The sequence below is a fragment of the Ochlerotatus camptorhynchus genome, unplaced genomic scaffold (assembly GCF_037179485.1).
Source record: "Ochlerotatus camptorhynchus isolate MF236.1 unplaced genomic scaffold, CSIRO-AGI_Acam_v1.1 ptg000330l, whole genome shotgun sequence".
NCBI classification, from domain to species: domain Eukaryota; kingdom Metazoa; phylum Arthropoda; class Insecta; order Diptera; family Culicidae; genus Ochlerotatus; species Ochlerotatus camptorhynchus.
Window position 1 is genome coordinate 3,774,255 of NW_027040818.1, and position 14,753 is coordinate 3,789,007.

Here is a 14,753-nt window from a genome sequence, read left to right on the forward strand (position 1 = left end):
GTTCGTGAGATTGCGCTTGGAGATCTCTATATTAAACGTCATGTCCACTAAAAATGTTGGTGAAATTGACCGTATATTCACGTAAACAGATTTAGTGTATTTTTGTTTGTGTGTTTGGGACTTCGATATTTCCGTGAAACGAGATTCACGTGATTTTCAGGTACGCAAAAAAATCAATATGACGTCACCGTGCGTGGTGACTAAAGATTCAAAATTCGTCAGCGCTTGCTGCAAATGTTGGACGGTATATAGATTCTTTTACATTAATTTATTTATGATTATATGTAGCCTTTTTCTAGTTTTATAATTTCAGATGGGGACATCAGCATTTTGAGTCTGCAAACGGGTGTTAATATTTTGTCAGAAATTAAAAAAAAAAACTCATACAACAGAAATCGACGATGAAACTCAAAAGTGACAGTTACGTTATATCGAGGTATATCTGTATGTCCAAACGAACGGTGGCCCATCTCGCCCCGTATGGTCTTCTTGTCCCCATCCCTGCTATGGATTTGAAAGTCTCCAGCCATGGATTTGAGGAATACTGATTTGAGAGTGCTTTACCTAATTACATTGATTTTCAGGCAAAGTTGTACAATGGGCCAAGGCCGAACGGTTAGAGAACAGAAGTTCAGAGTTTTCTCACTATGCGGCGCTAATAGATGTATTTGTACTAGTCTGCGTGGATTGACGAACTAAAATTAATGACTAAATAAATTAAACAATCAATTAATTAATTATTTAATTAATTGGTCCAGTTTTGAACCCACACCAGCATGTAAAATACTGTGGTAGCCACAGCATAGTTCTGTCCAAACCATAGCATTTTCATAGGTTAATTAATTAATATGCAAGTCAATTTTCTCTTGAGAGCTCCGGTAATCAGACCGTTTTTAATATGAACATTTTTTAGTTTGAACCCCACTTATCTACACGCCGTGCAATCCAAGGGGGACGACTCTATCTACGATGCAGGAAAGATTGGGTTTTGCTGTGGCTAGCTGCGCGCACGCTGAGTAGATAGAAAGAAGATTGACGTCGATTCTGAAGATTTCCTGCAAAAAGATGATGCGCGATGCAAGTAGATGCGATAAATGAAAGAAGATTTTTCGAAGATTGATTCGCTAGTGGGAGATTAGTTGAGCATCTAGACTTGAAATTTAGATGTGTCGCCCCCCTCGGTGCAATCTAAAAATTGCACAAACGTCACAAACGGGATGGAGAGAAGCGAAATGGAACGATGCAAATAAGGCTACAAGAAACTCAAGAAACTCCCTTTTCTGATGGTCATAGAGCAATCTTTTGACTGATTAAAATCACCATATTTAGATGTTTAAAAGCTCAACCAAGGTTAACGTGGTCTATGTACAGCAATTATTCAATCTAAGGCTGAATTAAAATCGATTAAACAACACTTGTTAAGCATCAAATTGTTACCTAGTAATATACATTATAAGCTTTTTAAGGCATTAAATAACAGTCTTTTCCAACCCTTGTTCAGCCTTTAAGTTTTATTTCAAAAATAATAATGGAAGACCGCTTCATATCTTAAGAATTTATATGGAGCTGCTTTAATTCGTTGCTGACTAATTCAAGACCAACAATTGAAATGGCCTTAACTCCATTTTGTACCCGAAACCTTCATTTGCAAACCTAAACCACAATCGGGTAGAGGAGAATTTCCCCTACCTTTTCATTATGTTGGTTTGCCTTTGCGGACCTCGAGAGAATGGCCTTACAAGGTTTGTTTACAAAATGGAGTTAAGGCCATTTCAATTGTTGGTCTTGAGTTGGATTTACATATTTAGATTGTTAATATAAGTCTAAAAATTACCTTTGCATTTCGGGAATCAAACCGGCAGTTGCTGATTCACAGGCGTCAACCATACCTACTGGACCACTTAAGCATATGTGTGGCAAAAGGTATGATCATTGACTTGAAGCACGTCAAATTTAAATTGAATAACAGCAACCGGAAGAGCATTATACAGCAATGCAGAATTGTAAACAACAACTGGTGACAGTAAAACATTCCTCTCATTTTCAAGTGCAGTTAATACAATGTGGACACAAGTGCGTGATGTATTTCGATGGTCATTTGCATGCTATTTTTGTGCCATAATTGAATAATATTTTTGGAATACGGTCTCTGATGCAATATAACAGACAAAACACAGGAATACAAATGTCAATTCTTCCGACGTCGTCGCAGCCCACAGCGAGTCGCAGGATGACGCCGGAAAACGAGTACTGCAAGCCAACCAGTATGCAGTACTCCCGGAAGAAAATGGCAATGGTGACGCCGTTCCCATTGCAAGACAAGAGCGGATTCCCCCGCTTTTCACACCGGTGAAGGATGTTGCCAAGCTGGGTGCCGAACTGGCAAAACACAAGCTGCTGCCTCACTTCAAGCTTTGCAGCATCGGTACCAAAATCATGTGCTCCAGCCTGGAGGAGTACAAACAAATAGGATGTTTCCTGAAGAACAACAACGTGGACTTCTTCACGCATGATCTGCCATTGAGCAAGCCACTGAAGGTGGTTTTGCGTGCATTACCGTCGTTCGAGGCGACTGCGGTGAAATCCGAGCTGGAGCGGCTCAGGCTCAAGCCTGAGGCAGTGTACCCGATGAACCGGCGTCCTAACCAAAACACCAGCTTCCGTGATCAGTTGTTCCTGGTGCATTGCACGAAAGGATCCACCAGTCTTGCGGCTCTGAGATCCAAAATCCGGGTCATCATCAGTTGGGAGTATTGCAAACCCCAACATCGTGATGTAACGCAGTGTATGAACTGCCTCTTATATGGCCATGAAAACAAACTGCGACAAGTGTGCTGGAACTCACTCAACTGCGTCCTGTGAGCAAGTCGATGACATCGAGCCAACGTGTGTCAACTGTGGTGGAAACCACCAAGCCTCCAATCGCGGATGTCCCAAGCGAGTGGAGTTCATTAATATCCGTCGGAAGGCCACAATCAACAACCAGCTCGGACGCCTCCGTAATCATCGTTCGCCTCCTGTACTCACGGAAGTCCAGTACCCAGCTCTCCAGCCCCGTCGACAAGTTCCGAACCTAGCCCCGCTTCCGCTCAACAACCAACAAGCCTATCCTGCGAGTATCCAAATGGTTCCCAACAGTCGGACAGTTCAGCATCGTCTCGCTGCTGCTGCGGGCCAGCCAATTCGAGGTTCATCCACCGCCCCTGGTTTATCATACGCTGGTGCTGTCTCAGGTGAATCTGTCGACGATTCTCCGTTCACCTCGGAGGAACTTAGGACGCTTGGGAGGAGGTCATCATCATCATGCGTACCTGCAAGACTCGACCTGAACAGCTTCATGCTGCCTTGTCATTCGTCACCAAGTATGGACCGTGAAGCTATAAAAATTGCAAATTGGAACGCTTGCTCACTGACGAACAAGCATAGAGAGCTACTCGATTTCCTCAACGCCAAGAAGGTCGACATTGCTATCATCACCGAGACGCATTTGAAGCCCGAACTGAACGTATTCCTTCCCGACTTCCGGCTCGTCAGACTTGATCGCACCTGCTCTGGAGGTGGAGGAGTGGCCATCGCTGCAAGACGGAACATCAGTTGTCGGCTGCTACCAAACTTCCAGCTGAAAACAATTGAAGCCATCGGAGTGGAGGTGAGCACATCACTTGGCCCAATCACCATAATCGCGGCCTACTACCCCAAGCAAACCAATATCAAGGACGGGTCGTCAGTGGCCCTCCGGAAAAACATCATCAAACTCACCCGGAGGAGCGGGAACTTTATCATTGCTGGCGATCTGAACGCAAAACACCAAGCTTGGGGCAACGGTCGGAGCAATAGAAACGGCATCATTCTCAAGAGGGCCACTATACCATCTTGGCCCCGGACTCTCCCACCCTGTTGAGTCGGTATGGGGTCCATGCGACCATCGACATCTTCGTAAGCAACATGGGACACAACATCTCGCAACCTGTGGCATTCCAGGAGCTGAGCTCGGACCACTACCCTGTGGTGGCCGAAGTTGGATCCTCGGCCGATTCGAAGCTTCCCAGTAGTAATTTCCATATAAACTTCAAATGGTTTGTGCCAAGTCAGTTTCTTATCAAATGAGTTCAAATTTTGAAAGGCTAGTCAGAACCCGATTTTAAACCGTATGAGCACTGTGGAGCGAAAATTTCAAAATTTGCATCAGTCTAGTACCCAGACAGGTGAGTAACACTCTGAACCTTGACAGCCCTACCAAAGATCTCATTAGACTTCGTAACACCATTCGTAGGCAGTTCCAGCGTACTGGCCTGCCTAACTTGAAGACCAATTGTAATCGATTAACAGAGATCATTCAGGCCAGGATGGTGGATCTCAGAAATAACGATTTTGGTAGTAAGATCCGCTCTCTCCCAGATTGTGCTAAGCCCTTCTGGAAACTTACAAAAATTCTTAAAAACAAGCCTAGGCCCATTCCACCACTGACCCCACTGGATCGTCCCGGCGACCCAGTGGTTCATCTGATAACTCCTGAAGAGAAGGCTGCCGCGATAGGTCAACACTTCATCAGCTTCCATAATCTCGGACAAAACATCGTCAGCCCTCATGAATCTGAGGTTGCTGAAAATGCAACCAATCTTCTTCAGATTCCTAACATTTTTCCAGAGGAATCTGAGATTACGGCTGACAAACTGTTGGCCTATATCAAATCATCTAAAAACATGAAGGCCCCAGGTTTCGACAACATCCTGAATCTGGAACTCAAACACTTGAGTTCCAGATTCTACAACCATGTAGCATTGATTTTTTTGATTTTTAGATCTGCCTGAACGGCACAGTGATCCAGAGGTCCAAAGAGGTCGTGTACCTCGGGCTAACACTAGACAGCAAGCTTCTTTTCAGGGAGCACGTTGACAAAACGAAAACCAAGTGCAACATCTCATCTAAGATCGTTGTATCCACTTATCAACAGGAAGTCAACCCTGTCCCTGAAAAATAAGCTTGCTGTCTACAAACAAATCATCCTTCCTGTAATCGAGTACGGTATGCCAATCTGGGAGAGTTGCGCAAAATGCCATCACCTTAAACTCCAAAGGATCCAGAGCAAAATCCTTAGGATGGTCTTAAACAGTCCCCCGCGGACTAGAAATTCTGAGATCCACCTCCTGGCTGGAATTCATAAATTAGAAGAACGGAGAGTATTCATCCTGGAAAGGTTCAGAGACACCTGTCTGAGATCAAATCATCAGATCATACGGGATCTAGCACGTTAGGTTAAGTTAAACTCGTAGTTAGGTAGGTTATCACTTTTTTTCAATTCAAATAAAACACTTCCCCAAAGGGATATTCTGTAAACTAGTTGAAAAAAAGCAAATATTAATAATTAGAATATCAAATTAAACAAAGATGAAGAGCAAGGTAGGCTAATCAATTAATATTATAAATCAATGTACTACCATAATCAACAGAAATAAACATAATTTTACTACTACTGCTCGTTTACGGCATTCTTGTAACGAATTTTGGAGAAGACAGACGTTGAGAACAACAGCAACAATAGCAGCAGGATTGGAAGCAGCCGCAGCCGTGGGAGCTGCACCTGCACCATTAATTCGTGTAGCCGTGGCCGAGGCTGGAAACCTAGGTCCGGTCACGACAGTCATATTGCAGAATCCGTATATCTTATTCTAGATAAACATTTCGAAAGGTTCTGTCTGCATTGGTCAATTCTCTTCACCGACTTTTCCTTTCGTTAATAACTCAGCTGCAAAACCTTTGACCTGACCAAAACCTTTGACTTCGGGGCCTCCCTTAGCTCAGCCGGTAAAGGCGCAGCTACAAAGCAAGACCATGCTGGAGGTGGCTGGATTCAATTCCCGGTTCGGTCTAGGAATTTTTCGGGTTGGAAAATTTCTCGACTTCCCTGGGCATAGAAGTATGATTGGACTTGCCACACAATTATGCCAATGCAAAAATGGTACAGGCATCGAAAGCTCTCAATTAATAACTGTGGAAGTGCATCTAGAACACTAAGTTGAGAGCACGCAATAAGCTAATATGCGATATGCAATAAGCTTGAAATGCGAAGAAGAAGAAGAAGAAGAAGAAGAAGAAGAAGAAGAAGAAGAAGAAGAAGAAGAAGAAGAAGAAGAAGAAGAAGAAGAAGCAAAACCTTTGACGTTTTAGACGCTGGATGAGAACCACCTTTGTCAAACAATGTGGTAAAAATAGTGCAAAATCTATTTAAATTGCAGTGGTTATTAAATGAGAATGTCGATGAAGGCAATCGATCAAAACAGATAGAAAATTTTGAAATGTTCATCGAGAATTGTGCATTTCTCATTCTGCTCAGCTTGTAGCACCAGCCTACTCGTTTACTCCATCAATGTACTCCAATAAAACATGAATCATCCTCACTCTTCAATCACTCCAACAGCCAATCAAACTACATTCACGCCGAAATAACTGAATCTTATCACCAGCTGTTCCGAACAACCACTCACCATCCCCTATTTCGGGATGACTCATTTCGTTTGCTTCGTTCGTTCACCTGTATCGACCACACCAAATTCGGCACCAACTTCACACAATATTTACCAACAAAATGACGGCACAGCTGCGCCAGGGGAACTCCGTACGCAAACATCGTCGATCTGGGTTTCTTCTTCAGTTCTTTCGAAGACATCCGCTAAGAATTATGTCAGAAACGTAACTTGAAAAAAAACGCGTGCACTGTAGTAGAAAGCACCACCGGCTTTTAACAAAATGCGTCCTCCAAGGTATGTGGTCAAGTTGTCAATGAAATACTATCGGGAAATTAGCGCTACTCACACTTTTCAGGGTAGTAAACGTAACCGTTCATTGATTAGAGAGTTCTTATCATCGCGAGCACTGACTGGCTGGATTGATATATTAGGGCATGAGTATGTCGTCGGTATTGTCGTCGGAACCCTTATCGCGGCAGCGCGCTCCCCGTAGACTGCATTCGGATATTTTCACTTCCGCTCGGTGCGCATTATACGATAACAATCATTCGTCATCAAAATAAAGAAAACAGACGTACAAAGGTTATGATATACTTTTGATTTGCAAACATTTTTGCAGTTTTACGTAATACTGATATGACTTTTTGTTTGCGAGCAAACGTGCCAACGAATCCATGTTGCATGTTTTGTAGATGAGCATCAACAGGAAATCGTTCAACACTTATCAAGGCTAGGGTTTGACTTTCCAATCGAAAAACGATGCATCCAACAAAGATGGGTTTATACACCTCTCCGACAACCTACCCCCGTAATCTCCCCCACCTCCGTCAAGTTTCCTCTAAAAGGTCATCTTAATCTGCGGTCACATATCTTCCCAACTTGTTAGTCTGGTTCCCCACATAGAAACAAAAAAACAACCAAAACCAGACACACCCACCATTAACCATCTGAATAGTAGGGGAAAGTGGGGTAATTTGATCACCCCTTTTGATGTTTTTTTCTAATATCTTCTAAAATTTTTGTTAGTTCTGTAAAAGAGTCGATACTCGGATTCACCTCGATGTATGTGTTGAATGGAAATTATTATTAGTATAGTTTAAATGGGGGAGACTTGATCCCATATTTCATTTTCTAATTCTGCTCGAGAATAAAACTAAAACAACTGAATTACTACACCTACAGCGAGATCTGACCCTTCATACACATTCTTGCCTTTCTCCTCGCCCTTCTCGTACACCGAAGCGGCCAAAACCAATGAGCTGGATTACCTCATTGGTCCAAAACGACTATACACAATAATTTGCTATTCATGGTCCAGATTTCAACCGAATCAGCTTGGCCATGGAAACGCCTGTCAAAAACATTTAGGATATTTTCGTATTGGAATTATGAACAATGTTGGCAAATACAACGCATCACCATGGAAACCACCCTCCCCTAGCATATTGAAACACTACATTGTTGTATGCAAATTGGTTTCGAAAAACCAGCTTTTGTCACACATAAAATATCTGCTGAATGCGATACGGCACGTGTTGGCGATTGAAAAATAGAACCCCCAATCCTCATTAGCATAACGCAAAATTTGGACCAACGATGACCACTATGGAGGCACGATTTTTGGTGCTGGCCAATGAAATTAACCCAGATTTGAGTTCAGTTTACTCATATTTTTTTTTTGGGTTTTTCCAGGTTTTCCAGGAAAAAACATCTCGAATATGAGTAAAGTCAAGACTGGATTCACTCAGTCTATTGGTAATATTCCTAGACTGAGTAAAATTTTCGTCAATTTTCGGTGGATTTTTTAGGTTTTTCCACTTTTTTCCTGAACTTTTTGCGATTAATGAGTAAACTGGACTCAAATTTGAGTCAATCTCATTGGCCGTGTACACACCGCTTGGAAAAACCGACTTTCGATCCTAGGCCGAGTTTCGTATACTCAGTTCGGCAACTTCTCAGAAAAGGTCTGTGCGCGTGTGCGTTTTTTTTTTTATTTATAGTGTGCTTCCAGAGATTTAATTCCTTTTTATGGATTAACGCCAAGAAAAAAGAAGAAGTTCCACCGAAGATCTATATATATAAAAATGAACCTGTCTGTCTGTCTGACCCTTAAGACTCGGAAACTACTGAACCGATCGGCGTCAAAATTTGTATGCAGGGGTTTTTGAGGTAGAGGGGGGCTCCCATACAAATGAAACAGAAATTTCTGCATAACTCGAGAACTAATCAAGCAAATGGAACCAAATTTGGCATTTTGAGGTCATAGGGGGTAGCCCCTTAGATAAGGGGGAGGCTACGTACAAAATAGCATGATTATTTTTAACTGGCGCATAAACTCAAGCTAATATTGAATCCCGAGCAAGGTCGGGCACACTCAGCTAGTGTCAAATAAACAAGGCTTCAAAGAATCGCCAGCAAAGCTACTTCAAGCAAGACTTCAATCAGCTCACTTTCATAACGCATCCTCCGTTGTTGCGATGCTGCGATGACGAATCCCTCATAATTGGTTGAGTGTATAGCTAATTTACTTATTCAATGTAGTTTGGCATCATCTTTCGGTAGATTTGGGTACTAAAGACTGGATATTGGACACTAAATTTAATGACCTACAACAGTGGTTCTCAAACTTACGTTGATTGCGACCCACTTTGAAAAAATTCCACAATCTCGCGATCCACCAATATTGTTGTAGTTAAAATTAAAAGTAGGGTTTTTTAACTAGTTCCTTTATTTACTAGGCTCAGTCATGTGTGACACTTTGCGGAGCCAAAAATCCATAATTTTTTAAATAACATTTTTCACAGCAATAGTTCTTGATTAGTATTGGGTACCAATTGCTCGTGGCAGGCTCGAGGTTAATGGGTAGCAATTTCGATTGGAAGGAACTAGGTAGGAAACAGGTTTCTGAAGCCTCCTACTCTCGAACGGTTGATCAAATGCTGACTGGGCAGGGGCAAGTAGCACAGAAACAGGTGAATAATAAGACTCGGACACAATGGCTGGAAAATGTGTGGAAAGGAGGGGATGGTCACATCAAACTCTAACATCAGACAAACAAAGGAATTCGTAGATCGCCTGCATGTAGGGAAGATCACAGGTTCCCAATACATCTCTTACATCACGGAAGGGTTGTCTACCTCGGGCCGCAAGGGTATCCAACAGTCGTGCTCTGGAAGCGTCATTACCCGGGCAATACCAAACTACGTGATCGATGTCATCATAACCGGTTCTGCACCTACATATATTGCTGTCAACGAGGTTTATTCTGAAGAGATGATCCAGACCTATGAACCACGCTCTCGAAGAAACATTAGGAGTAATGGAATGTAACCACCGCCGAAGATAATTACTTGTCCAATCGTTTTGCCAAATAATCTCGCCTTGTTGTGCGCTCACCTTTGCGAGAGAGTCTGCCTTCTCATTGCCTGGGATTGAGCAATGTGAGGGGACCCATACAAAGGTAATCATATATGATTTTTCGACCAACAAACTCATCTGCTCCCTTACCTTTGAAAGGAAATAAGATGAGTGCCTACCTTGTTTCATCGACCGAATAGATGAAGTAATGGTCTATGGGCATATCGGAAATCATCCCCAATGCGAAGTTGATTGCTGCTAGCTCAGCAACATAAACGGAACAAGGTTCCTAAAGTTTCTGAAAGGCGGTTGAGTATGCATTGAAGACGCCGAAGCCAGTGGATCCATAAATTCGTGATCCATCAGTGAAAAATCTTCTATTGCAATTGACTTGTTGGTATTTTTCAGCAAAAATGCGGGGAATTGAGATAGGTCGAAGTTGATCTGGAACTCCTTGAATAGCCTGTTTCATGGAGAGATCATAGTTAATGGGGGAACTGTAGTTAGTAAAGCAGGGAGGGGGGGGGGGGTCGGGGTTTATAGCACGGAAAGCTAATATCCGATGACATATAATTAAGGTAGATTCGCACGAATCTCGTCTGGAAGCTCATTTCGAGCATTGCTTCGAAGTTTTCAATCACAAGGTTGTTTCTGACACTACATTTGATCAATACTCTTGATGAGAGCTCCCAGAAATGGTTCTGCAGGGGTTTTACGGCCGCTAGAAACTCTAGGCTCATATTGTGTGTTGAATGCTTTATAGTTAAGTTAAACAGCCTTCAAATACGTGAAAATCAAGGGTTTTAGAATAGGAAAAATGACTCTTAAAACGTCAAAAATTACCAAGAATCTATAAATTAGTCCTAAAACTTTAAAATTTTGTTAATGCCAAAAAGGAATTGAACCACCAAAACGACCCTAAAAATGCCAATAATGTCTTTAAAACGCTCAAATAATATTGAAGCGCACTAGAAAGCCTTAATAGCCAGCGTCTGACAGTGATTTGGATCACGAGAAGCACAGTCAAATTTTACTTGGAAAAGCGCAATTGAATTTGGATCGCGAGAATCGAAGTCATAGTTTACTTGGAAAAGCGCAAACGAATTTGGCTTACAAGAAGCGAAGTCAAAGTTTACTTGGACAAGCGCAAATGAAAAATTTTACTTGAAAAAGCGCAATCGAATTTAGATCACGAGAAGCGAAATCAAATTTTACTTGGAAAAGCGCAAACGAAGTCAAATTTTACTTGGAAAAGCGCAAACGAATTTGGCTTACAACAAGCGAAGCCAAATTTTACTTGGAAATTGTAATCGAATTTGAATCACGAGAAGCAAAGTCAAATTTTACTTGGAAAAGTGCAAACAAATTTGGCTTACGAAAACCGAGGTCAAATTTTACTTGGAAAAGCGCAAACGAATTTGGATCACGAGAAGTGAAGTCAAATTTTACTTGGAAAAGCGCAAACGAAGTCAAATTTTACTTGGAAAAGCGCAAACGAATTTGGCTTACAAGAAGCGAAGCCAAATTTTACTTGGAAAAGCGCAAACAAATTTGGATCAAGAGAAGCGAAGTCAAATTTTACTTGGAAAAGCGCAAACGAAGTCAAATTTTACTTAGAAAAGCGCAAACGAATTTGGCTTACAAGAAGTGAAGCCATATTTTACTTGGTAAAGCGCCAACGAATTTGGATCAAGAGAAGCGAAGTCAAATTTTACTTGGAAAAGCGCAAACGAAGTCAAATTTTACTTGGAAAAGCGCAAACGAATTTGGCTTACAAGAAGCGAAGCCAAATTTTACTTGGGAAAGCGCAAACGAATTTGGATCACGAAAAGCCAAGTCAAATTTTACTTGGAAAAGCGCAAACAAATTTGGCTTACGAAAACCGAGGTCAAATTTTACTTGGAAAAGCGCAAACGAATTTGGATCACGAGAAGCGAAGTCAAATTTTACTTGGAAAAGCGCAAACGAAGTCAAATTTTACTTGGAAAAGCGCAAACGAATTTGGCTTACAAGAAGCGAAGCCAAATTTTACTTGGAAAAGCGCAAACGAATTTGGATCACGAGAAGCCAAGTCAAATTTTACTTGGAAAAGCGCAAACGAAGTCAAATTTTACTTGGAAAAGCGCAAACGAAATTGGCTTACACGAAGCCAAGCTAAATTTTACTTGGAAAAGCGCAAACGAATTTGGATCACGAGAAGCGAAGTCAAATTTTACTTGGAAAAGCGCAAACGAAGTCAAATTTTACTTGGAAAAGCACAAACGAATTTGGCTTACAAGAAGCGAAGCCAAATTTTACTTGGAAAAGCGCAAACGAATTTGGATCACAAGAAGCCAAGTCAAACTTTACTTGGAAAAGCGCAAACGAAGTCAAATTTTACTTGGAAAAGCGCAAACGAATTTGGCTTACAAGAAGCGAAGCCAAATTTTACTTGGAAAAGCGCAAACGAATTTGGATCACGAGAAGCCAAGTCAAATTTTACTTGGAAAAGCGCAAACGAAGTCAAATTTTACTTGGAAAAGCGCAAACGAAATTGGCTTACACGAAGCCAAGCTAAATTTTACTTGGAAAAGCGCAAACGAATTTGGATCACGAGAAGCGAAGTCAAATTTTACTTGGAAAAGCGCAAACGAAGTCAAATTTTACTTGGAAAAGCGCAAACGAAATTGGCTTACACGAAGCCAAGCTAAATTTTACTTGGAAAAGCGCAAACGAATTTGGATCACGAGAAGCGAAGTCAAATTTTACTTGGAAAAGCGCAATCGAAGTCAAATTTTACTTGGAAAAGCGCAAACGAATTTGGCTTACAAGAAGCGAAGCCAAATTTTACTTGGAAAAGCGCAAACGAATTTGGATCACAAGAAGCCAAGTCAAATTTTACTTGGAAAAGCGCAAACGAAGTCAAATTTAACTTGGAAAAGCGCAAACGAATTTGACTTACAAGAAGCGAAGCCAAATTTTACTTGGAAAAGCGCAAACGAATTTGGATCACAAGAAGCCAAGTCAAACTTTACTTGGAAAAGCGCAAACGAAGTCAAATTTTACTTGGAAAAGCGCAAACGAATTTGGCTTACAAGAAGCGAAGCCAAATTTTACTTGGAAAAGCGCAAACGAATTTGGATCACGAGAAGCCAAGTCAAATTTTACTTGGAAAAGCGCAAACGAAGTCAAATTTTACTTGGAAAAGCGCAAACGAAATTGGCTTACACGAAGCCAAGCTAAGTTTTACTTGGAAAAGTGCAAACGAATTTGGATCACGAGAAGCCAAGTCAAATTTTACTTGGAAAAGCGCAAACGAAGTCAAATTTTACTTGGAAAAGCGCAAACGAAATTGGCTTACACGAAGCCAAGCTAAATTTTACTTGGAAAAGCGCAAACGAATTTGGATCACGAGAAGCGAAGTCAAACTTTACTTGGAAAAGCGCAAACGAAGTCAAATTTTACTTGGAAAAGCGCAAACGAATTTGGCTTACAAGAAGCGAAGCCAAATTTTACTTGGAAAAGCGCAAACGAATTTGGATCACGAGAAGCCAAGTCAAATTTTACTTGGAAAAGCGCAAACGAAGTCAAATTTTACTTGGAAAAGCGCAAACGAAATTGGCTTACACGAAGCCAAGCTAAATTTTACTTGGAAAAGCGCAAACAAATTTGGATCACAAGAAGCCAAGTCAAACTTTACTTGGAAAAGCGCAAACGAAGTCAAATTTTACTTGGAAAAGCGCAAACGAATTTGGCTTACAAGAAGCGAAGCCAAATTTTACTTGGAAAAGCGCAAACGAATTTGGATCACGAGAAGCCAAGTCAAATTTTACTTGGAAAAGCGCAAACGAAGTCAAATTTTACTTGGAAAAGCGCAAACGAAATTGGCTTACACGAAGCCAAGCTAAATTTTACTTGGAAAAGCGCAAACGAATTTGGATCACGAGAAGCGAAGTCAAATTTTACTTGGAAAAGCGCAATCGAAGTCAAATTTTACTTGGAAAAGCGCAAACGAATTTGGCTTACAAGAAGCGAAGCCAAATTTTACTTGGAAAAGCGCAAACGAATTTGGATCACAAGAAGCCAAGTCAAATTTTACTTGGAAAAGCGCAAACGAAGTCAAATTTTACTTGGAAAAGCGCAAACGAATTTGGCTTACAAGAAGTGAAGCCAAATTTTACTTGGTAATTGCAATCGAATTTGGATCACGAGAAGCGAAGTCAAATTTTTCTTGGAAAAGCGCAAACGAATTTGGCTTACAAGAAGCGAAGCCAAATTTTACTTGGAAAAGCGCAAACGAATTTGGATCACGAGAAGCGAAGTCAAATTTTACTTGGAAAAGCGCAAACGAAGTCAAATTTTACTTGGAAAAGCGCAAACGAATTTGGCTTACAAGAAGTGAAGCCAAATTTTACTTGGTAATTGCAATCGAATTTGGATCACGAGAAGCGAAGTCAAATTTTGCTTGGAAAAGCGCAAACGAATTTGGCTTACAAGAAGCGAAGCCAAATTTTACTTGGAAAAGCGCAAACGAATTTGGATCACGAGAAGTGAAGTCAAATTTTACTTGGAAAAGCGCAAACGAAGTCAAATTTTACTTGGAAAAGCGCAAACGAATTTGGCTTACAAGAAGCGAAGCCAAATTTTACTTGGAAAAGCGCAAACGAATTTGGATCACGAGAAGCCAAGTCAAATTTTACTTGGAAAAGCGCAAACGAAGTCAAATTTTACTTGGAAAAGCGCAAACGTATTTGGCTTACAAGAAGTGAAGCCAAATTTTACTTGGTAATTGCAATCGAATTTGGATCACGAGAAGCGAAGTCAAATTTTTCTTGGAAAAGCGCAAATGAATTTGGCTTACAAGAAGCGAAGCCAAATTTTACTTGGAAAAGCGCAAACGAATTTGTATCACGAGAAGCGAAGTCAAATTTTACTTGGAAAAGCGCAAAC

The 14,753-nt window shown here is 41.2% G+C and overlaps 1 protein-coding gene across 2 annotated transcripts in view; it reads right to left on the reverse strand.

Moving 5' to 3' along the window:
* Window positions 1-14,753, reverse strand: part of Rel (Relish) — an 83,461-nt gene that overhangs the window by 13,516 nt on the left and 55,192 nt on the right. The window contains exon 1 of one of the 2 annotated variants that reach the window (XM_065230406.1): window positions 6,580-6,734. The exons of the other annotated variant lie outside the window; for it this stretch is intronic. Within the exon in view, the coding sequence (XP_065086478.1) occupies window positions 6,580-6,667 (88 nt within the window). The 5' untranslated portion in view covers window positions 6,668-6,734. Of the gene's footprint in view, window positions 1-6,579; window positions 6,735-14,753 lie in introns of those variants that run through there. 2 annotated transcript variants of the gene reach the window in all.